Source organism: Falco rusticolus, chromosome 9 (assembly GCF_015220075.1).
Source record: "Falco rusticolus isolate bFalRus1 chromosome 9, bFalRus1.pri, whole genome shotgun sequence".
NCBI classification, from domain to species: domain Eukaryota; kingdom Metazoa; phylum Chordata; class Aves; order Falconiformes; family Falconidae; genus Falco; species Falco rusticolus.
Genome location: NC_051195.1, coordinates 942,278 through 966,494, shown reverse-complemented (window position 1 = coordinate 966,494; position 24,217 = coordinate 942,278). Strand labels below are relative to the sequence as shown.

The 24,217-nt window shown below is 44.8% G+C and overlaps 1 protein-coding gene across 1 annotated transcript; it reads right to left on the bottom strand.

Moving 5' to 3' along the window:
- Nucleotides 1–5,236: 5,236 nt before the first annotated feature.
- Nucleotides 5,237–15,397, bottom strand: BNIP3 (BCL2 interacting protein 3). The gene is made up of 6 exons (XM_037400291.1): nt 15,213–15,397; nt 12,166–12,349; nt 10,947–11,031; nt 8,225–8,331; nt 7,977–8,126; nt 5,237–6,225 (listed from the first exon to the last, which is right to left on the bottom strand). The coding sequence occupies exons 1-6, from the start codon at nt 15,391–15,393 to the stop codon at nt 6,174–6,176; spliced, it is 759 nt and encodes a 252-aa protein (XP_037256188.1). The 5' UTR covers nt 15,394–15,397; the 3' UTR covers nt 5,237–6,173.
- Between the last annotated feature and the right edge of the window lie 8,820 nt (nt 15,398–24,217).

Below are 24,217 nucleotides of genomic sequence, written 5' to 3'. Positions count from 1 at the left end.
GAGGATGAGCTGGTGTTCCAAACCCAGAAGCACCTGGGGATGTGGTTGGGCTGAGGGCCTGCGGCAGGAGCAGGAGCCCTGGCCATCCGAATTTGTGACGTGTACTTCAGGTGAACATTTAAGGAATTAACATGCAGTGAGATGGCTGCTGCCAGATGCCCCCACTCACAGACGGCACGGGAGCCAGCAAGGGCTCACGCTGGAGGGGGCACGGGAGGGCCAGTCATCCAGCCCCTCGGTGTGATGCAGAGGTGTTCATCAGCTGTAGGTAAAATGCCCGGGGGCTTTGTTGTCCTGTTCTTTGCATCCAGGGTCTTTAATAGGCAGAAGGGGCTCCGTGCTAGTCAGGTTGGGCAAGAGGAACCAGCCTGACTCTTCCCTGTCCCGAGTGATGGTGACCTGGTGTGTGAGCTGCTCCGAAGAGCAACTGTAACGGAGCAAATTGTGGCTCTTGCTCGGCGCCGAGTGCTGGGCACTACATGGGCACACAGGTGGCTGCAACCTTCGGTGTCCCATTTAACTCACTCTCAATGTAAAGATCTTTTCCTGCCTTGCACCAAATTTGATCCAAACACCAGCAGTGCTTACAAAACGGGTGGTAAACAGCTACATTAAGCCTTGGTGAGTACGAATTTCATGGGCATGTTTGGGCAGACAATCGTCTGCATTTGGCTGAGTTTCCAACAGGGAAACAGCTGAAGGTGCCCTGGCCCTGGCTGCAGCGGGGATGCTGCAGGAGGCGGCCCGTGACTGGAGCTCTCCCTGGGCTGGGGCTCTGTGTGCTCTGCGGCTGTACCCAGCAGCTCCTGGGGTCAACCCCCCACTCCGTGCCAGCTGCAGAGTCTGCAGGGAGAATGGGAACTGGTCCTGCAGCACCTCCCCTCTGTTGTAGCATCCTTGAAAGCTTCTGTCTTAAACTCAGCTTCTCTTTGCCTTCGCTGACTCCTGACCCTGCCCCCCCTCACGGCATCCTTGGCCGTTATAAATGGCATGTGCAACATGTCCCACGTGCCCAGAGCCATCAGCTTGGCCTCTCACTGCTCGTTGCTGCTGGGGATTGCTTTCCACTAGTGAAGCAAAGCACGCTGCAATGCAAAGCTTTAAACCCAGGTTGAGAGAATGCTTGGAGCTGCAGTGAACCAACTGCTGCTCCAGAGCAAGAGGTGGTTTCTGCTGCGTACGTGGAGAGCCCTGGGTGCCAGCTTGATGGGGCTTCAGAAAATACTGAGGTCTGTAATAGTTATTTCATGGCTTCCTTTAAATGTTTGGTGAGCTTTTAATACCACAACTTCACTGAACGTATTTTTTGCGCAAAAGTACACAAGCCCCCAGCGTGGCCTGCACTGCCACTGCCAGCGTGAGCTTGCCAGGCCTTGGCAGCCCTGGGCCAGACCGGACTGCTCGGCTGTGGGTCGGGCTGCTGCCCCCGCACGCTGCGCTTGCCGAAGCTTGGTGCAACCCCAGCAGCACCCGTGTGCTCAGGGAATATTTCACCTTCCTGACCTCTGTTTTGTGTGGGCCGTCTTTCCACAGCGAGACCCCCCGCTGCCCCTTTCCCAGGTCCTGTGGCCACGAGGGCTGGTGGCAGCGGAGGTGACAGGAGCCAGGGCTCAGCGCGTCAGGGACTCGGCCAAGCTCCTGCCCGGGTGAGCTGGAGCAGCGGCTCTGTGGTGCCCTCGGCGTCGGAGGGCGATGGAGCTTCCAGGCCCCTGAAAGCTCTGGTGAACTGAGGCGCCGAAAGCCACGAGCTCCATCGCTCACCTCCCGCCAGCGCTTGTCGCCCGCAGCCCTCAGGACACGGAGCTTCCCGGCCGTGGCCGTGCTGGAGGAGCGACGCTGTGCGCAGCCCAGGCTTCCCCCCTGTCCCCCACCTGTCCCTCAGGCCAGGACCCTGCCCAGCCCCCCGGCTGAGCCCCGGGGCCGGGGGAGGCACAGCGAGCAGCACCGCAGCCTTGGGCCGCAGCCGTGCTGAGGCTGGTTACGAGGGATACTCATTGTCTCACTCAAAAGAAATAAAGCTCTTCGGGCTGGAAGTGTGCTGTACTTAAAATACTACTTATTTATGCTGTCACCATTTCATTTTTTTTTTTAAGAAAATAAATTTAATTGCAAAATTGACTGAATTTTCCATTTCCTCTGGTGTGAATATCGAAGAGCTTAAAGTCTTCAGTGCAAATTTTGTCAAAATCTAGCGTGTTAAGGCAGTTCTGGGCTATTTCTTTTAATATTAATATTTATTTCAGATTACTTGTCCACTGGTTGCAAGGCTTTAGAGAAGCTTGTGTGCTTTAAAGCTGTTTTTAAAAAGTTCCTAACTGTGACATTTGTATGAGGCATCTGTTACAGAGATCCATATTGAAAACCCCTTGGCAAAGGGCCAACGTTTGATGGTATAAAACTGATGCAGCTCTGTAAGAATGCCTTGGGCAGTAATGGGATAATGATGTCAAGTATTTTGCTAGTTTAAAGGCACCATGATGACTACAGTCTTTTGGGGTTGTTGGTTTGGGCTTTTTTAATTAACTTTGCTTCTTTCAATCATGTTAAAAATAATTTTTTCGTATACACCAATTCAGCTTGGATCAGGGCAGCCTCTGATTTTGTCCTTATTTAGCAGTACTGTTGCCTTCTGTGCTTGAAATGGCACCTGTGAAAATGGGGTTAGCAGGCACCTTGTACAGGATATTCGCACAGCTTGGGGTGTGTTTTGTTTCCCATGGGGGTAAATCACTTGTCCTTGCTCACACAAATTTTATCGCATACCTTTTACAAAATAAGTTGCTGCTGTAGAAAAAGACCCTGACAGTCTGATGATTCTTTTAGATCTTTCACACATTGATGTTTCTGAAATGGGTAATCACCACCTTGGGCACATCAGGTAAATGTGGTGGATCATGGGTTGAATATGATGATCCTAAAACTGTGGGTAAAGAGTGTAATAATGGCTGTGATACTTGTGTAAGTCAGCGCCCCAGTACTTCAGTACAGTATTAGCATCCCTGAGTACATCTTGCTGATTAAATTCTTGATGAGATAGTGAATCATGGTCCAGATTATCTACAAAACTCGTATCTGTGCTTATTGCCTTCAACTTTCCGTAATAACTGAAGATGGACAAACTAGCCCCGCTGGATAGCTGTAGGGGAAGCAGCACACCCCTGCATGTGCACACTGAAAAAGCTGCTGAAACTATCTTCATCCACTGCAAGATCAAGGACATGGGATCAGATCCTCAGAGATAATTATGCATGTAATTCTAATTAAAATCAATGTAAATTAAGAATGAGTAAGAATGACATCTGTAACTACCTCTAAAACCATCACTCGTTCCTTGTGCCTAAGCTGGAAAAAAAAAGCCAGCCGTCTGCACAGAGAGACCGAGATGCCTTTTCTGATGCTTTTTCTGCCGCCGTCCGGCCCGTGTGGCCCGTGTGCTGTTTGCTTCCACTCACGCCAGGTAGCCACAATTCTAGTGAGGGGTCAACGATGGGCCGGGGGCCCGGGCTGCAGCGGCATCGTGAAGGCTGACACATGCACCAGTGTGCCACGCAGGTGTGATCCCAAGGGATGGGGGAGCTGATGGAATGGTAGGAATTAAAAAAAAGGACACTGTAACATAAACCACTTCTCATTTCAAATCAAAGTGGCGATGTAAATCAGAAATGTTTTCTCAGCAGCTGTGACAGATACTAGATAGGCCACTTTTCAAGGTGCTGGTAATGGTAAATACGCAAATAACATAATTTAAATACACAAAGCATTTTTTTCATTTTCCTACTACAATCTGTGAGAAGTTACACAGGAAATGACAGCGTAACGAGAAGGCTGACGTGGGCAGGACGTGGGTGGGTGCTGCAGTTTGCTGCCAGGACGATGCTCTGCCTGCTGCTGAGCTCACCTGCGCTCTCCGCTTCAGGCTCCAGCCTCGGACAGAAAATTTCCAGTTGCTGCAAGAATGTGAGCCTGCTTTGCTTTTTCAGGGGGGGGAATTCTGTTCCTGTCCACACAGGATTTCCTTGCTTCTGTGTTATAAAAAGGGAGAACAATGAACCAATGTCGTTCCTTCAGTCACAGTAAGGCAAGTCCGTAACTACACTTGGCATCACACCACTGGGGCACTCCAGCGCGTACCGCTGCAGTGTGGTTCCGAGGCACCTCTAACAGCATCCGTGGGTCTTTCATTTTAAAACACCCATCATCACAGAATACGAACTGGGAAAATTCCAGTGCAGTTGCTGTCTCTCCACTTTCAGTGAAAACAAGAAATACTTAACACAAATGAGAAAGGAAAAACAGGAAGGACCTTGGAAAAGTGAAAGATGGATGGGAGCTCACAGAACACCCTGCTCTACCTGCTGTACTGCAAGGAACTTTGGGTGTGAGCTGCTCAGTAAATTGCTGGGGTTTTAGCAGTATTTCTAAGAAATATTTTATATAAATTTGGATGCAATGGTATAAAACCCCCCACCCTCTTGTTTTTCCAAAGGAGGAGAAGCAGTTACCCAATAGTTAATTCTGATACCAATGTTTTTAATACTACTATGGTGCAATGTTGAGATTCAACTCCAATTGCAAGCGAACTGAAAAACACTGTGTCTGGTTTCACATATTTTACCAATGTACACAAATACCTTAAGGATGAGGGTTAAGAGGACCAGACTCTGTCCAGTAGCACCCAGCAACAGGACAGGATATGGGAAATACTATTCAGAAATTAAAGCAAGCCTAAAAATCCACTTTTCATTGCACATAAACATGCAGTAAAAAACCCAAACAGATCCTGGTCCTCCCGTAAAAGGTATGCGATAAAATTCGTGTGAGCAAGGACAAGTGATTTACCCCCATGGGAAACAAAACACACCCCAAGCTGTGCGAATATCCTGTACAAGGTGCCTGCTAACCCCATTTTCACAGGTGCCATTTCAAGCACAGAAGGCAACAGTACTGCTAAATAAGGACAAAAATAAAGTAGAAAGCAAATTTATTTTTAAATGATGGTGACAGTACAAACTAGAAACCGTTTTTGCAAGTTCAGCAAGTTTCTGTTTACTGAGTGACTTCTACTGACAGCTTAGCCATATTCAAATTTAACAATAAGCAATGAAGTTTCTTCTACAGAAATTAAATTTGTTAAGTTATGCAAGTAAACAGTGTGAAACACTTGTTGAAAGGCAAAGAGCCTTGTCAGCCACTTTCACCTCAACAACTATTAAAGAAAAAGGAATGAGAAAACTCGGAGTCCACAAGGAACCTTTTTATTTAAATATATAAAATATTTTGGCAGACATTCATTTTCTTCTCATTAAATAGGGTAAAATCACTGAATGAAAAGGCATTCCATTAGTAAAAACAAATAAGCAAGCAACCCTTTTTAAAATCTATACAAGGATGAGGCAAATAAGATGCAAATATATTATTTCACAGATAAAGACTGAGAAGCAATAGTCTGCAAGTAGATACAACAGCAGGAACGTCTATTAATTGGGGAATTAAATGTCTTTGCAAAAGAAGCTATTTCTTAGGCACTAAAGTCCAAATTTTAATTGAGGCTGTTGTGCATCACTCTTTGAGCTAGTAAAAACTGATAGAAGTTTTACTCATACTCTTAATTTCTTCCAGCTGATGGCATCTATCAACATTAACATTGCACATCTCTCCCAAAAGTGAGAGAGCGCCAAGCAAAATCCACATACGGAACAAACTGTCCCAAGTGAGGTAAAAGCTTCTCTGAATTCCTGTATATGATACGTAAGGCCACACATTGTTTTGGGCTAATCCCTTAGTGTCATGACTAGCAGCAGCAGTGACAAATATTCACATCTATGAAGTACAAAGAGCAGTTTAGATGAATACCTAGCTGAATCACAAGTGCTATATTAAAGCTAGGACTGGTTTTAAACATCAAGTTCTCCTAACTTTCAAAGATACTTCACTACAAAGCAATATAACAGATGTTAATGCATCTGAAACATGCTGTATGAATTGATCCAGAAGACAATATATGGTAACATTAGCTTTAGTGTCTCTTCCCATTTTTATTAAACTACGAACACAACATTTACACAACAAGTACATGCTGATCACGCAGTCGTGGCTAGCTTAGATGTTTCTGCTCTTCACCTCCTGTATTCCCGGGTATCTTCTTTGCTTTGAAACTAAGATTTCAGGTGACTTTAAAACGTACTGCTTGAAGCTGTGGTTGTAAGGCGTCTTCCAATGTAAATCCTAAGGATCAAGAACATTAGTCAGAGAGGGCTGTGTTTCATTTCAAACAGAACGTGCAGCATGTAAGGAACACTTTTTCTCATCAGGTTACTACTTATGTACTTTCCAGGAGGAAGAGCAGCAGTGGCAGCTGTAATTTAGCAGGCAAATCAAGTGACTACTATGAAACACTCTCCCGTTGCTAGTGACTTTGTGCATACCCTTGTCTAGTAATGCTCCCCAAGTTCTAAGACTGAAATATTCTGTGTACGCTGTTCAGCTTCAGGAATGCCAGTCAGAGGAAAGTGCGGGGTTAGCAAGAACACACTGCTGCTTCAGGAAGTCTCCAAGGCAGATGCCTTACTACCTTTTTCCTTTTGTTACCTTAAGTTTTTCTATTTAAGAAATACATCTGACACTTGTAAACCTCTCATTTTACTATCACCTTTCATGTACTTCTTACTATTTTTCTGGTCATTGTTTCCCAGCTTGGTGTACCTTCACAGATGCCCTATGTCATGTCTTCTATTCATTGACTTCTTTCAGCTTCAAGAAATTATTATTTTGATGTGTAACTATTTTGCTGATACTACATTAAGCACTTTCTGAATATGTGACTGTTACTTACCCTTTATGGAACTAGAATGATGCAAGTTTACAGCAGTGGTGGAAGTGGCCAGGAAGGAATTAAGTACTTACACCACCAAACTTGAGTTTATTTTGAAAGGAAAATTCACTGTGCTTTTACTCTATCTTGTGCAGTTACCAATTTTAATTTTTGAAGTTAAATTAGTTTCATGTTACTTCCACAGTATTACGTAGCTGAGATCTTGTTTTTGTAAATACCCTGTGCCTTCATCCACACAAAATTATGCATGCTACAGGGACCACAGAAGATCTGAGCTGTCCCTCCTTCCAGTTACTGTAGCTGTGCAGAGTCCTCCCATTGCCCTCAGTCTCTTGCATCCCTTTGCTACTAACTTTCATAGCCTTGGTAAGGTTCAGGATTTATGCAAGGGAGTGAGCAGAGAAAGAGCAGCACCAGAGCTAATGGCAGGTTCCTTGCAAAACAGGAACCTCCTCAGAACTCGTCTGACTTCTCCCCAAACCCGCAGTGTGGTACAGCATACGCTGATGGAGAGCGGCCAGATGTGCCTGGATTCCCAGCATTCTTTACCAATAACAAGAAACTGGCCATACTTAAGTGTAGGCAAACTTTGACCTGACTAAAAGGCATTTAATCTCCTCCCTTTAGTCTGTGTCCAGTAGCTGTTTTTAAAGAAGTATCATCTAACCCCTAAATCACTGAAAGAAAACAGATTTCTGTTTTGTTTGGTGTCCCCCGTCCCTCCCAAGTGTGTATAGAATTTTGAAATATATTAAATAATATATTTTACCTTTGCAACTAGTTGTGATATTAGAAGGCATATCTCCAATGGAACCACACAGTGTGTAAGTATAACTATAGTTCATGTTTTATATATATATATATAAAAAAATATCTGAATTTCACTCCTGCTTAATTATTTTGAAAAATTCTCATTGAGCGAGAAAAACAGAAAAAGAAAACTTGATACATTCAGCAATACCACAGATAAACAAGTAGAAAGCATTTGCTGAATAACCACCTGTCCCCCCTTCTATGGATAAAAGCGTTATTGCTCATCTTTTAGACAGGGGGAACTGGGAGTAAGCAATAGGCCTCAGAGAAAACAGGTTAAAAAAATATGTATAATTTTTTTAAAAAATAAATTAATAAAATTGAAACTTACCCTAACCCAATGGCAAGCAAATGAGAAAGAAGCAAAGATGGAAGAAAAACCTTCAAAAATTCTGCTGAGAATATCCCCCCTTTCTTCATTACACTGGTATTTCTCATGCTGAGAGTAGCTGTGCGCCTGGGATGTTTAAAAAGGAATTCCCTAGTTTTGAGGAAGAAAACACAATCACAGCATTAACAGATACCTATTTAGACCTGCAGAAGTAAAAACTGCATCCAGGCTCATCCAGAAGCACTCACTTTGGCGGGATGTTCTCTGGCCTGCTGGACCAATCCCATATCCAATCTGCATTCTTCTTCAGGAGCCTTTCTACTTCTTTCCTCCTTTCAAGAAAATCTTCTTCAGACTAAAACAAAGAGCCATCATCAAACAGTACTCAGAACTTCCATAGGTAGGAAGTTAGTAGTGCAAAACAAAGTTCCTGTTCTGCATCTAAGACCATATGCTACACTGCCTCTGATGCTCGTCTTTCCCTATCTCTTCCCACATCACTTTATCAAAGTATTTAGATCCTGGATATACATGGAGAAGAGGGAGATCTGTCTTCAGGGCATGATGTGAATGAAAAAGACCATATCCCATTATTTGCTTAAGTGAAGACCACACTGGAAATAAAATGCCACAGTACTGCATTTAATCCTTACATATCGGATCTGAAAATATCTCCACACATCTGACTGACATTTGGCAGAAGAACCTTTCTGCCTGCATTCAACACGGGACGGATGTCATACTTACCTGAAAATCCTTGATCAAGCTAATACAAGCCAAGTGAAACTAACTGTAGCCTCCTAAGGCTACCCGGCTTTGGGGCCAGTACCTGGGAGTACAGGCAAAATGAGCCCACGTCTATCTGCACACAGCTGCGTAGAAAAACACACACACACAGTGGACTTGTTTTCAAGTGACTTACAGCATAAATGCTGAATAAGAATATTGTTTCTTGTTTAATACATGTGCATTAAATGGAGCCAAGGTCTTGTAATAGAAACAGTACCTGATCATAGAATTAAAATAGCTATATATGCACACATGCACACTTAAGAATGGAAATAAAACTGCCCAGGTAACTTTAATTCTCATGCTTTTCTAACTTTTGATTATTCTCAAAGTCTAAATAATGATCTTTAAACATATGAACAGTTTTCTGGAAATATAAAATTAATTTCCAGTAACATTTAGCTAACCTAAAGGTGTAATTCATTCAGATAGATTCCCACTGGAGTTGTAGAGATGATGGGGAGAAATTCACATAAAGGAAGAGACAATGGCACCAAGCACATTTCACATGATTTTGAGAACTGATTAAATCTATGTATTATTGATACAGCTGTGTAACTTAGAAACCATACAAAGCTGAAAGCCCACAAGGTTAAATACTGTACAAACAACAAACACATGGACTTTGTTTTAAAAAGTTCATACCACTAGGTAGAAAAAGCTAACTCATGAACTGACACAGACAACGGAGGAAATCGCAAAGACCCTGAGATGACAATACCCAGCATACACTCAGCTACAGATGATAAACACTAGTAATTGAGAAAGGGAGGTGATGGAAGAAATAGCTTTTTTTTTTCTTTTTCCAAGTAAAATGCAAGAGTCCCAAGTTCTTACTGGAATTAAAGAAATAACACTGCACAATGCAGCATGAGTAACTTAGTGCTGGTAACTTTTGCCAGTTTATCATACATTGCTATTTCTTTTCATGCCAAGGCTCCAAGCAAAATATAACCTTGATTTCTAATTGCTAACTACTAGCCCTGTAAGAATTAGTCACAGGCACAGTATATATTTCAATTTAACAAAAAAACCCAGTATCTCTTTGTATGTAAACAGTGCAGGGAGAATGATTTACACAAAATAATACAGCAAGTCTTCGGAAGAGCAGAGAAATTTATCTGCTTTCAATACTTCACTCCTCAAAATGTTTTCCAAGTAAATCCTTTCCTATCAAAGCTAATTAATTACAGTGAAGAGTTAATATTTTAGCATGTCTTCATGCAATAAGCTATATATTGATAAAACATGGTTAATATAACTTTTCCCCCATTCTTTTCTCAAATGTATTTACTGATTTTCTTTGCACACAAACAATTTAAAAAATTAAAAAAAATCAGTTATTTCTATTTTCAAAGCAGTGTGTAGAAATCTTAAGTACTAGTTCTTAAAATGAATTGGAATCATAAAGCTATGCAGGTGCTTTGAAAGTGTATGTTACTGGCTGTCACATTTAAGTGACTCCAGAAATTCTTGCTGCTGTCAAATTCATTTTTTAAATTCACTGGTGGCAGTGCATTTAAATCAAATTTCATTGTAGACGATGCATGAAATGTACCAAGTTGACAGTCAAAGGGGATAGAGGAAACTTCTGCATGGTAAGTTGTCCACAGAACATTAATGCTCACCTATATAACCCTGCATATATCCACCCTATTGATGGGTTTCCTACACACCTTAAGATAAAATCCAGTTGTTTCAATCTGTTAGACTTCAATCTCAATTAAGCTATTGAGGAGAGTAACACCTACTTCAGTGGGCAAATGAAACCATGATAGAGAACACATCTCAGGATCACCAGAAGCTGGAGGCTTAGCAAGGTGCTGACTCCAGCTCTCTTGAATTCTAGACTAGTAGTCATCTTCTGGATTTTTTTTTTTTCTTCCTAAAAGCTATTTGTAGGCTCTGAAGGTTGGCCTTTTCAACCTGTGGCTGGAAAGAGGCTTTTGAGGACCCAGCCATTTTAAGACAATACATTAGGGCACTGAAATCCATCTGAAAAATCTCAAGTTACAGATTAAAAAATAAATGCCTACAAGTCAAATACACAAAGCCTGATTCTGCAAAGATTATTCCAAGTTACTCAAGTCTCTACATCAGCAGCTTCACTTATTTCCTAATGCTGGTTTCCAAACAACAAGTAAGAAATTCTCTCTCCCAAAGCAAAGATGACATTTTTACCTGAAAGCTATTCTTTTCTCCACTGCTGTGGCTCTCTATTTCCAAGGCTCTGTGACTGTCCTGAGGTGTCTGGGAACGAGGAGGGCTTGATAAAAAGAGAAATGCAAGTAAGAAAGAACTCATTACATTTTTCATGACATTTATGGTATGCACTAAAAGCTAGTCAACAAAGCTTATATGCACAGTTCTCACAGAGAGCTATAGCACCCTGACCATAACTTAAGAGATAAATCTGTCAACCAGTGACATAATGCAGCCATCATATTCAATTCATCTTTGATTTTGTAACAATCTGTCAAGAAATGTGCTGCACAGAACTGTTTTTCAGCAGTGCTGAGATATGCCTGCGAGGCTGTATGATTTGGCCCATGTTACTTGCTAAATAACAATGGGCAGCAAGTGATAAACAGAAGTGGGGTTTGGTTTGAATGTAAACTAGCCAGATAGAACTACGAAATTCTGCATCCTACTGTCTATTTTGAGCCCTGTAGCTCCTTTTTTAAACAAATTTTATGCTGCAGACTTCACAGCCCATCAAAATCAAAAAAGTGAATTAATAACACTGAGTGACAATTTGCATCAAACATTAAGTTGTTTTGTTGTGTTATACTCCATGTTATATGAAATCCGTTATGTTTTGTAAACTAGATACAGGACAATTCTTTGGCAACTACCTAAGAACTATCAACTGATGTAGCTCATTACAAAACACAAGCTGCTTTTTATCACCTTTCCCTGACATTCCTGTTCCAGGCAGCAGCATTGGCAGCACTATATGCTCTTAAGACCAGCAATGACACTGCTTGCACAAGGACTGACCCCTTAGAATGACAGCTACACGCAGCTCTCAAGTGTTTTATTTACTAGAACAAGACTGCTGCCTGCACACAAGCAGCGCACCCACAGCAGGTTCAGCTGCTGCAGCAGGACACACCAAAACCCCAGGATGGCATCTTCATGAGATGCGAGAAGCCTTCTAGAGTCCCCTTCCTCTGTAACTTCTTTCTCATTTCAGAACCAGCTTCTACCCAGGCATTACTCCAGGATTTAAGTATCAATCTTTTAAATCTGAAATTCCAGTCCCTTCCTCTCTGCATCTGTGTATATGTACATGCATGTGCACATATGTAAGCACTTCTGGTTTTGTCTTTGCCTCCTGTGCATAAAAATGGCTCTAACAGTGACCTTCTCTTTGCTTACAATAAAGCATCCTGCTTACCTGTCGCAATGTGAACTTTCTCTTGAACTGCTTCTTCCAGATTCATGTTGAGCATCAAGGAGTATTTTCTCCATGTCACCATTGTGAATGGAAATAGAGGCTGGTACTTGCTCTTGACTCGTCAGAGTGCCAGTGCTTCCACTGCCGTTTCCATTACTGCTGAAGTGGAGTTCCACCCAGGAACCTGCTTGGCATAATTGCAAACAGAAACAGAATAAACCACGTGGTTTTGCATAAAAGGCATGTAAAATATGAAACTATTGACCCTCCCAAGTGTGACATTACAGTAGGACATGTAGAAGTACCATCGCTAACATCTCAACTAATAAACATGATGAAATGCCAAAAGGCAGGGGCGCTTTTGTTGGTGAGCTGGGAAGTCTCACAGAATTGAAATGAAGCTGGTCAGTACATTGCATCTCTTTCTGCAGCTGAAGATCTTTTATTTTGGGATACGTTTAATTTTTAATTGTTCAACATAGGTGACAGCCAAATAAAATAATCTCAGGGACTTTCTCTGCCAAAGTTTATTTATTCATTTACTGAAAATATTTTAGTATTTAAAAGAATCAAAATGTGTTTTGCTTGGCCTTTTGTCAGTAAGCATTTTTAGGTGTTACTGTTAAGCAATAGAGGATATGTGGCAACAACTAGATCATGTGTTTGCTACGTGCAGTATATTTAACACAGACAGTCACGTGCTGCTTTGTTTTTTTTAAGACTGTGCTAAATAACAGCCCTCTTCTGGGCTAGCAGGAACCAATGCAAAAAAGGACCTGCATCTGTTGTCTCATTTATAAATCAGCTCAAGGGACAAATAATATCTGAATTATAAAAACATCAGTGGAATTTGCCTATGTAACATGTTTATGCGTGTAAACAGCAGCAGAAACAGACAGATGTATTGTGTCCATCCTAGAACCGTTCACAGGAAACATGAACAGTAAGTACAGGAGCAAGAGGGCAGGTTACACTCCCTGAATTCTGGTGAGCACCGCAGAAAGGGTGTCAAAGGCATAAGCAAGGAAAGGGAGAAACACAGACAGTGGGGTTTGGACCCTTCCTGTATTTGAGGCAGGGAGGCTGGAGCAGAGCTCAGAATGTAAGCCTTGTTAAAGGGAACAGCTGAAGGAATAAAAACAGTTTTAAAGGTATGCAGAAGAGGTGAAGCCAATGCAGAGATCTAGCATGAAACAGAAACATCAAATGAAGATACTCTCATCGTAAAGAGACTGAAGGTTCACGACTTAAATCAAAACCTTCATTAACAGCATTAGTATCTTTCTTCTAAAAAGCCAGACGACCACAAAATCTTTTCAGTGAAATGTACTGGGTCTCCAAGTTTTGAGAAAACATTTGTCTGGATAGCTGCTTTTCTTCACAACTGTTTTGTTGATTTGGTTTGTGTTCTTTTTTCCCCCTCCATGTGACCATATGTGGTATGTGTTTATACAAACTTTTCCCTACTCTTTCCCCCAAAACTTACGAAAGCTCAAGTTGTTACCGAAGAATGATCACAACCACTGAAGTTTAAATTAAGATAGCGCCCAGCTTTGGCTCCAGCTACCTTGAGAGTACCAGCTAGCTCCTAGGCTACCTCTCTTCCCTCCTCAGCTTCTGGTCCTCTACTTATAAAAGCAGAATGACTCCGTGCTGTGTGGACTGCACTACAATGATTTGGTCATAAGCTATTTTCTCCCGTAGAGATGCATACTATTCGAGGCACACTCGTATTTCAACAATCATCAGCCCCACAGGCAAACACAACTGCTTCATACTGCGAACTAACACTTATCTACTGAAATCTTACGGATACAGCACAGCAAATGCATGCTAAAACATGGGGATCAAGATTATAACAGTGGGATCACAGTACATGTTTTACACATTGCCCCCCCCCCCCTTTTAGACACTGTTGAGAGTAAGGTTGTGCTAGTGCGGAAGGAATGTGCTGTGATATTACCATTTAAATACAGCCTGTATTTTTATGAAGTTGGAAATACAAACAAAGAAAAGCATGCGTAACGTGGCAATGCAAACTGAACAGACCGAGTCATGGGGAAGGATTTTGAAGAGAATGATATTCCAGTCCAGGATACATACTGTGGAAGTACAGATTAGCATTCAAAGAAAAGTATTCCATCGGCTCTGGAAATCTTAATTTCTTAATATATGCTTTCAAAAGTGGAAACAAAAAAGCAGAATTCCACAGAAAGATGAGAATGTCTCCTTAGATTGCTAAAATCATCATATAAATCGCACAATCTGAAATGCAGCTGCACACAGGTGTTTCACTTGCCAGGTAAATTTGCTTCTGACTTTTGCTAAATGCATGATATACGCAACTGACCCTGATGTCTCCTCAAAGGCATATCCCAAACTGTCCGTAGGTGGTTTCCTCTGACAAGTAAGGACTGTACTTACCACAGTGCACACATCTCACGACAATCTACGGTGACCTAGCCGTACTTGCTAGTTCAGCTACGCAAAAGCGGTATCGTAGCTTTTTTAGACCTGACCTGTTCTTCCACCCGAGTCTTCATTTCCCTGCACTACCAGGGAGCTGCGTGGCCGGTTTACCGAGCTATCGTTGCCAGGCTAACGGCAGGGACCCCACCACACACACAGGCTGACCAGGCACCGGGACTGCAGCACGTCGGGTCTCGCTCGGCAACTGAGCGTCCCCCGGGCCGGGCCCTGGCACGCCCGGGAGCGAGCCCCGCCGTGCCGCTCACACACACGAAGGCAGGCGCGCTGCCACCGCCGCCAAGGCTGCCCGTGCGCCCGGGGGGAGGCCGCGCCCGGGCAGCGAGGTGACACCCGACCGCCACGAAGCGCCCGTGCCCGGCAGCGGCGCCTGAAGCACCGCCCGGCCTCCAGGCAGGCCCGGGGCGGCGGCGGTACGACCGGCCGCCTCAGGGCCGCGCCGCGCCTGAGGGCCGCTCTGCCCGCTAGGCTCTGGGGGCGGGAGGGAGGGAGAAGGCCCCGGACGCCGCCCCAGACGGCGCCAGGCCCAGCCTGCCCTGCAAGCGACCGCCAGCCCTTACCCTGCAAGTTCTCCTCCTGCGGACTGAGTCGCGACATGGCGCGACCTCCACTCCTCCTGCCGCCGCGGCAGAGCGACAAGCCAGGCCCGACCGCTGCGGCCGCCTCCGGCCACCAACTGACGGACCAGCCGCCCTCCCGCGCGCCCAGCCGCTCTGTCGTCAGCGGCTGCCCCGCTCGCATTGGCCGCCGCCGCGGGGCGGGGCGCTCGGGGCGGAGCCCGGAGGGCCGCGCGCCTGCGCCCGCTCCCTCGGGCAGCCATGACGGCGGGGGCGGGGCGGCGGGGCGGGGCGGGGCGGCGGGGCGGGGCGGGGCGGGGCGGGGCGGGGCGGCGGGGCGGGGCGGCGGGGCGGCGGGGCGGGGCGGCGGGGCGGGGCGGCGGGGCGGGGCGGCGGGGCGGGGCGGCGGGGCGGGGCGGCGGGGCGGGGCGGCGGGGCGGGGCGGGGCGGCGGGGCGGGGCGGGGCGGCGGGGCGGGGCGGGGCGCCGGGCCGGGGCGGCGGGGCGGGGCGCCGGGGCGGGGCGGCGGGCGGGGCGGCGGGGCGGGGCGCCGGGCCGGGGCGCCGGGCCGGGGCGCCGGGCCGGGGCGCCGGGCCGGGGCGCCGGGCCGGGGCGCCGGGCCGGGGCGCCGGGCCGGGGCGCCGTCCACGCCGCCCGGAGGAGACGGAGGGGCCCGTGCGGGCCTCCCACCGCAGCCGCGGGAGCGCGGCCTGAGAACAGGGGAGCTCCTCGGGGAATCCCTCGCTTTCCCGCGCCGTACGTGACCGCCCGCGGCTGGAACTGGCGGTTCTCGCAGAGTTCCCCGGGGAGACATAAGTCCGCGCTTGAATTTCAAAGGAAACCACATCTGATTGCCAAAGCTCAAGTGCTGGCCTCTAAACCAGCCTGACACCTCTCACACTAACGGCACAGGGCCTTGAAACAGACGGTAATTAATTCCTGCGCATTTTTATTGTTGACTAAGGCTATAATGCCATCTGAGTAGACAGCAGGGCCTTTCCATATAGGAAACCACTTAGTAAAGGCTCGTGTTGCCATTTGAAAGCAGATAATGAATTATTGCTGGGAATTTATAAAGACATACATAGATTTTTACTTTATTTAGCCAAAGAATGGGTGAACTGTTGCTTACTTAACCAGAGGATGCAGGCATTTTCTCTAGCCTGATACTGTTTTAATTTGTCCCTCTCTGCAGTAGACAATCTCAAAGCCCAAGTAAAATACATCTGGTAACTTTTCAGTGAGCTACTATAATAGCAAGGAGTGTTAACCTACGGCCTTCCCACAAAGATACTGTCAGGATGTTATTAATATGTGCATTATGCTCAGTACAGCCAATGGGTTATTGGGCAAAGCAGAGTAGCAGTTTGGCCCATGAAGAGATTTTCAGGGTCAGTTCTCCAGCTTTTAGTCCAGCCTTCACGCACCGTTTCACAAACAGAGCTTTAAGTAGGAGCTTACCTGTGCATCTCCCTTTGTGCAACTCCAGGGCAGCTCTCCAGACAAGTCAACAAGCCATGGGCTGTGCGCACAGGTGGAGCAGCAGAGGCTTGCCCTTGCAGCTGCACAGCTGGGCACAGCTGGAGGGCTGCTGTGCTGCCGTGCTCCTCCCGGGCTGGCAGGCAGGCAGGCAGCGGTGGGAGGTGGCATGCATACAGCCCCTTCAGAGATCAGCCTTTCCAAGCATTCCAATGCCCAAATTACCTTCTGTTAAGCCTGAGTACAGGAAATCTGCTGAGAAATTTGTATTTAATTTGCATGATTAAAAATCAATTTTGTTCTACTAAGGAACTTAGGGAAAAATTGTCCTTGGCAGAACAAAATAAAGTTTTTAATACCTGCTGAAGAAGCAAGTTCCTTCTGTTCATGTGTTTCTTTATTGTGTCCTCATGTGATAGATGCGCACAGACGGCTCTGGAAGCCGGAGGCTGCCTCGGGTTTGGTGCTTCTCCTGCAGCTCTCTGCTGCTCTCTGCTGCCCAGCCATCCTCCCTTTGCACCCCTCTCTGCACAGGAGATCCAGGCAGCCTGGACCGCAGAAGAGAAGAGCAAGATCATGGTTCCAGGAATGTGTTGGTTTCCTGCTGGTGAATACTAGACCTTCGTGCCTCAGGCCGCGGCAGTGTTTAAGGAACACAAAGCTCAACGCTGTATCGACACGAATATGGGCTGAGTGGCTCAAGAGAGAAGAGGGGGTAACCAAAGCAACTGTGATCCCGCTGACATAATCACCTTTTCAATCTTCTCCCATCAAAAAAAAAAAGTCTATGTGGAGGAGATTTACAGCCACTAGATATCCCCATTCGATTGGCCTGAGGAGTGCTTTCCTCTGCTCTAGGAACCAACCATAACTTCACCGTACTTATCACAAGCAGAAACATGCTCTGACAATGTCTCCTACTAGCACAAAACCCCCTGATAAATATTTTACCTTCTGGTGTTGCACAAACCCTGAGCATATCCTATGTGAGGCAGTGTATTTGCAACAGGCTGTTGCCTGTTTCAGCAGCACAACTGTCACACTGTCTCTCAACTGGCTTCCTCTGTTAGCAGTTTGTGGCAGCAACAAGCTCTTCTCTAGGAGGAATTTCGGAAAAAAACACAAAGCTCTGTTAGAGTTTCATGATGAAGTCATTTCCCTGTTCTCCTGGGAAGAAGAGAGGAGCTGACCCCACCTAAGAGAGGAGCTGACCCCACCTCTTTCCTTCTGCAGGATGCGCTTTATAATTGGGCAGCTGTATGGGAAGGTAAGAATGACAAAGCATCGTAGTTTCAAGCCCACTGTTTTTCCAGTGTGGTGGAAATATCTGGCTGGTGTCCAGTGTATTGAAATTGCCTACAGGTCATTAGATCCTTCAGCTGCCCCAGGGGCTGGAGGAAGCAAAAGGGAGAGGTATAAGATGGAACATGCAGCAATGCCCTATCTACTGCCACTAATGCACAAAGGGTTTGTGAAGGGATTTCCAGCAATACTCCGCAATGACAGTGCACAGCTTGTGTCCTTCTAAAGTAGGAACTTTGTTCGTTCCTAACAAAACAATGTTTAATATTTCTACCAATATTTCACAGTGCTCCCTCATCCCCAGTGTCGCTGCCAGGAGTCCTGGGGACACCACCGGCCACATGCCTGGGTGCTTGCACACCAGGCAGGTGGGGGTGGGCATGGCTGAGTGCACCTGTGTGAGGGTGTGACTCAAACTTGGTTTGCTTCAAAATAAAATCACTTTCTCCACCTTATAGGAGGGGAAATTGATTTTAATTTGAAACAAAGGAACAGCACTGTTACAATGTTGCGACAGTACTTCCCAACAAGGAAACACCCCGAGGGGAAAAGGCACTGTGTTTAAGCCCTGAATGTGCATTTATGATTTTACAGTGTTTGTTACCCTTAACATCACAGACAAGGTGTTTGAATTTGTTGACACTTGAAAAGATGTCATAAAATGCTGAGAAAGGTATAATTTGGATAGTAAAGACTGAAGTGTTAAAATTAATTTTCCAGGATTTTTTTCTGTCAATGCTTCTCTGACTTTGAAAAATAATTAATATTGCAAGCCATGGGTCAGAGTATGCTCTGACTTTGGTCATCTGAAGTTAATGGGGAAAAAAGTTACTGCTTTAGGTGTAATGACAGGTGTAGCAGGTATAATTACATGTCTAGTTATGATAAATATATGTAAGTGCCTAAAATGTGGTATCTGTGCTCAAGAGCTGGAATTAACTCTACAGAGACCATGCCAGGGCCCTGGGCACACTAGTGCCCCCCTGGCCCTGAGCAGCCACCCCAGGTCCTCTCCCACCCACGCTCTGCCCATGGCCCTGGAGACCTGATGGAACCATTGCTGGGCCTTTGCTCCAGTTTGGAGAGGTGCTACCAGTGCTTTGACTGCTCCTGGCCCTGCTCCTGGGGTATTTGGATCTTCTGATGTGGTTTATGGGTGTGCCTTTGCCAGAGGATTGCTGGACTTTTGATGGGGTCTGTTGCTTCTTCTCACCACCCAGCCCTGCTTGCCTGGCATGGGGCAAGAGAAGACACGAGACCAGTCATTCAGTCAGGCTTCAGACCTTGACAAAAAGAAGTGACAGCCCCTTTCTTCAGTGCCTGCCCTCCAAAAGGAAGATTAGAGTAAGGCAGCCAAAGGTGCAGAGTGTGCTGTGCAGCTGTCAGTGCTGCCGGCCAGCTCTGCGAGGTGCTCGCTTTCACTGTGTTCTGCTGACTGACCTCCCCTTCAGGAAATTTATTTACCAGAAGCCTTTTCTGCTTTAAGGCAGGTATAACACAGGATCGATCTAATCTTTTATACTAGAAGATATCACAATCAGCTGTGATGTCTTACTTCTTTGATCTTTCATTAGTAACTGGATGAATGCATTTATTTTCATATAAAACTTTACAGTAAAAGATTTTTGGTTATTGCCAGAAAAGCACTCTGCTGTGATCACTGAAAATCGTAAATTCTATTGGATGAAATCTTCAAAAGCTCACTAATCTGTTAAGCTATGATCCTCTTGCAGGTTGGAACTCACTTTAATTTTGTTTACTTGCATGTTAACAGAACAATCACATATTGATTACTTCCTTTTAAATCACAGTGACCCACCTCCTCCATGGACTAAAGGCAGCGATACTTTTGATAGTTATGAAGTCACGCTTGCTGGTCAGGTAACTTCAATTTTGTGTTTGGTGTTAAGCATGTGTTTTTGTACTGATGTGGCAACTTGCAACAGTTGGGAGGAGCAATTATTTTAGGCATTACACAAAAGCTGTTTGTAATCCCAAACTGATTATAAACTTAAATTAGTTCTAAAATGGATACTTTTGATTGAAATTTCTTTGGTTTCTTATTAATAGAAACCAAAGTAACCTATACCAACTTTATAATGGATACAGTATAAGATAGGTGCAACCAGAGGGCAGCCCCAGGACTGACTTGGGACAATGTGCCCACATCACTTCAGATGGTGACTTGTCTCCAAACAACACGAGATGAAGCTCACTGCTTCCGTTACATGCCTCCTAGTCCCCTCCAGCACCATGCTGCTGCTGTCGTTCTCACCTGTGCAAAACATAGGTCTTCAAAAGCTGCTGAAATCCGAGAACTACCAGCTTTCATCTTTTTCACTGCCAGCAGTGGCTTAGTTATTAACCTTCCTGACTGCCTCTGGAAATCCAACCAGTACATAGATTTTTGTACTGTGCATTTCTTGGAATGTGTTCATCATCAATTACCAAACTGTTCTCAGATACGCTCTTCTAAGCCATTCATACTTTTCCAGGCTGTTGACATGAGGAGATCTAATAGATACCTATGGCTTACTGGTTTGAGTTCTTTATATCTGAGATTTAAAAACCGTAACAATCTTCACAGAGTGAATTTAATGATCTGATTTAATATTACAGTCTAAAGAAGGAAAGGAACTAGGGGTTAGGTCTACCCATGGTAATCATACCAGTATAAGCAAATGTATTTCTGAAGTGATTTAAATAGGGAGGGTCTTATGTAGGTGATCTTAAATTGGCTTACATTAGCTTAGAAGTGAATACAATTGATCAAACTGTTGGGTGCAAGTTGTTGGGTACTGCTGGGGAGCCCGAGCCCACTGGCACCACAGTCTGAGATCCCCCTGAGCTGCTTCTGGCATGGCATGACCTGAGCCAGAGCCTGCCTCTGCACCTCAGCTCTGCTCCCTGCCACCCCTGGAGCCCCCCAACAAAATGGCAGCTGCAAGTGCCACCAGTCCTGAAAGCTGCTGGTGAGGACGCAGATTTTGTGCGTTTCTTCTGGCAGATCGAGTCAGCTGACGTCATGGGATCAGGCAGCAAGACTGTGAACGAAACATGCATCTTACAAGTAAAGAAGAAAGCAGAGAAGAGTAAAATAACGTCTCATCAGGATTTGAAAGAAACTAAACAAACTTAGGAGTTTCCTTTTGTATAATTTTTACTGTTAGGTTTTAAAAGGCATTTGCACCAGAAGACAGAGGATATGAGATCCTTTTACAAGTGAAATAAAACCAGAACTTGGGTGCAAAACAGCCCGGGCCTTTTAATTAGGCAAATCTTGTTACTTTTTGGTGAGATTTGATTTCTTCAAGTTTAATTTATGAGTGCACATCACTGTTTCTTGCATATGCTTGTCTCTTTTCTATGTATTATTTCTTTCTTACAGGAATTTCTGACAGCCTAGAGACAAAAATCTGATCATTAGTATCATTCATTCCTTACAGGATTATCCAGGCTTTGCAGCCTGGACAGGTGCAGGAAACAGGACTCACTGACTGTAAGTGGGACTTAATTTGGTTTAGATACTCAGATGGATAACTACCATTAGGACTCAGAAAGATCATTCTCTTACTTCTAAAAGATGCTGGTAGAACCAGGTTTGACATTAGAAATGCAGATGGAAGCTTACCTGAAAGTAAAGAAGGGCTCTCTCAGGACATCTTTTGTTTGGCTGTAGCCAGGAGGTGTCATCTGCTCCAGAGGACGAGGTGCAAAGCGTTCTCCAGCAGAACGATCTGGAGTGAGCCTGGTTGTCTAGTCTGCACATTCTTCAGCAGAGCAGTGTCCCCGCTTATCAAAGCATTGCCTAATACCCTTTACCTCAAGATCTCATTGCAGTGTTTTCTTTACTAAGGTTTCATTTTGTTCCATTTCAAGAGGAAACAAAGAAAAAAAGCTGCGTCTGTCATAACTACTCCAATCCCAGGGCTTTGCTGTGCATTTTATACAGTGTCTTTCACGTTTATCTCTAGCAATTACTGAGTAAGAGGCTGAGGAAAAGATTCATGCCCAGTTTCTATAGATAGCTGCGGAGAGTGCCATGTGTAAAATCACCTGGCTGACATGCTGATCTGTATTACAGAGAAGTTGTAAACTGTGTGCCGACATAGCTGAAAGAGGCAGAAATCAGAATGTTTACAACAAAACCCAGACTTCTATTAGTTTGCTTTTCCACCTCTAAAATGGAAGAAATTGTGACTGCTTCTGGTGTGAATCAGAATAGTGGAGCATAAAATTTTTTTCAGCTCTTATGTACTTCCTAACTTCAGGTTTTTGAAGTTCATTAACATTTTTGTTCTGCATGATAAAGCACTGTGCAGTGGAGTGCTTTGGACAATCCTGCAGTGGATACAGCTCAGTAAATGGAAATTGCCAGAAGAATGCTTTTTCCCTAGCACTTGCCAGCTGAAAAACAAAACCCGATTCTTTGAGTGATGTAAACTAACGATGGCCTCTTGCTTTATATCACTTACAACACTGCTTTCAGTATTACTTGTTTTACTCACACATTCCCTCAAAATGTTGCAGTTCAACTCTAAAAATAGAAAATACTTTTAATTATCCAACAGTTTAAAAGCTATTGTTTGCACAGCTCTCGTCACAGTCACAGTGAATCCTTGTGCCTTGAGGGAGATAGTTCCCAGGTTAAACTGGGGAACTGGCTTGAATGTGTGTGATTTGATGGTCTGGTCATTGTGGAGTGGGCTGAGGTGTAGTGAGATCTTATATTAAAAAGTATTTGTGTGATAAAGGAGCAAGGAAAAGTGTTGAGGTTTTGTTAAAGCTAAAAACAGAGATTTCTGGAGTTGGTAGTTCACCTTTGCCAGTGTTTGACCCTAAATTTGGTAGCTCTGTGTTTGTGGATTGAGGCACTGATCCTGCAATGTCGCTTGCAGGCTGTCCCACAGAGACTCACTGACTTCGGTGGGATCCCAAAGAGGCAGAAAGTTTTAGATGAGCAGCCAGGACTGGGGCTGAGGAAAAAACACTCCTGTAAATGAGCCTGTGTCTCTGAGTAATATGACTGTTTCATGCCATGCAGCACGGTATGGATGGACAGAAAAGAGGAGAAGTTTGAGTCTATGACTATGATAGCAAAAAGCAAAGCAAATCTGTTCTTGCAGTTTCCTGTCACTGGGTATTTTGTCATATTTTTATCTTTCTAGCTGTTTCTATGCAGTAAACAGAAATTTTGTTCTAGTGATTTTCTCAAAATACCTCTACATTCACTTTTGTCAAAGGATAATTAAACTGCAGAGCAGGGGGGGAGGGCATGAGAAATACAACAGTGGTTAACCGCAAAAATAGGAACAAGTTTCTAGGAATCTGCTTAGAAGTCGCACACATTTCTTGGCTTTGCATTCAGGTGCTGCACAGCATAGGGGGCTTTGGACTTGGAGAAAACCAGGTTTTTAAATGGAAAGTTTCAGATATTTAGGTATTATGTAAGTGGGAAAGAACCCCACACCCTCCTTCTAAAAATTGAGAATATGCTTCAGGGTAGGTTTCTGCTTTCCAGTCTTGTACTGAGATCTGTCTTGCCTGTCAGCAGTTCACTGACATTCACTGGGAATGGTTCCCAGTCTTCACTGTCAGGAAGATAGAAAAAACAAATAAATAGGTCCCATATCCTCTTTACTTCTAGATCATTTTGCAGTGTGGGGCTATTATGAGTATCTTGTAACCAAATACATTCATTTTATCAGTATTTGTTATTCAGTTCTGATGTAAAGGGGAATTTTCAGTGTGGTGAGTATGAATATTGAAAATCAATAATTTTTCAGTTATGAAAAGTAGTGACGGACAGCAAGCTAGGAGTTAAAGACATGTTTTTCATATCTGCTGTGCTTTAATTCTCAAATCATCATACCTTACAGGAGTTTGTAAAGATACCTGCCTTTTTTCCACCATATTACCATTTCCATGTAAATTCAGAGAATGGGGCTATTCAATAATGATGTTACTTAAAGAGAGAAGCTCCAGTGCCGGACCCTGCATTTACACATGTAAGGATGTCCATATAACACAGACCTGTTGGAGCGAGCTCAGAGGAGGCCACGAAGATGGTCAGGGGGCTGGAGCCCCTCTGCTACGGAGCCGGGCTGGGAGAGCTGGGGCTGCTCAGCCTGGGGAGGAGAAGGCTCCGGGGAGACCTTAGAGCAGCTCCCAGCACCTACAGGGGCCGGCAAGAAGCTGGAGAGGGGCTTTGTACGTGGGCACGTGGTG

Coding starts and splice junctions, on each gene's coding strand:
- BNIP3 (XM_037400291.1), bottom strand. CDS start 15,393: ATGCGAGCGGGGCAGCCGCTGACGACAGAGCGGCTGGGCGCGCGGGAG. Junction 12,350..15,212: donor GCAGGAGGAGAACTTGCAGG/GTAAGGGCTGGC, acceptor TATGCCAAGCAG/GTTCCTGGGTGGAACTCCAC. Junction 11,032..12,165: donor GAAAGTTCACATTGCGACAG/GTAAGCAGGATG, acceptor CTTTTTATCAAG/CCCTCCTCGTTCCCAGACAC.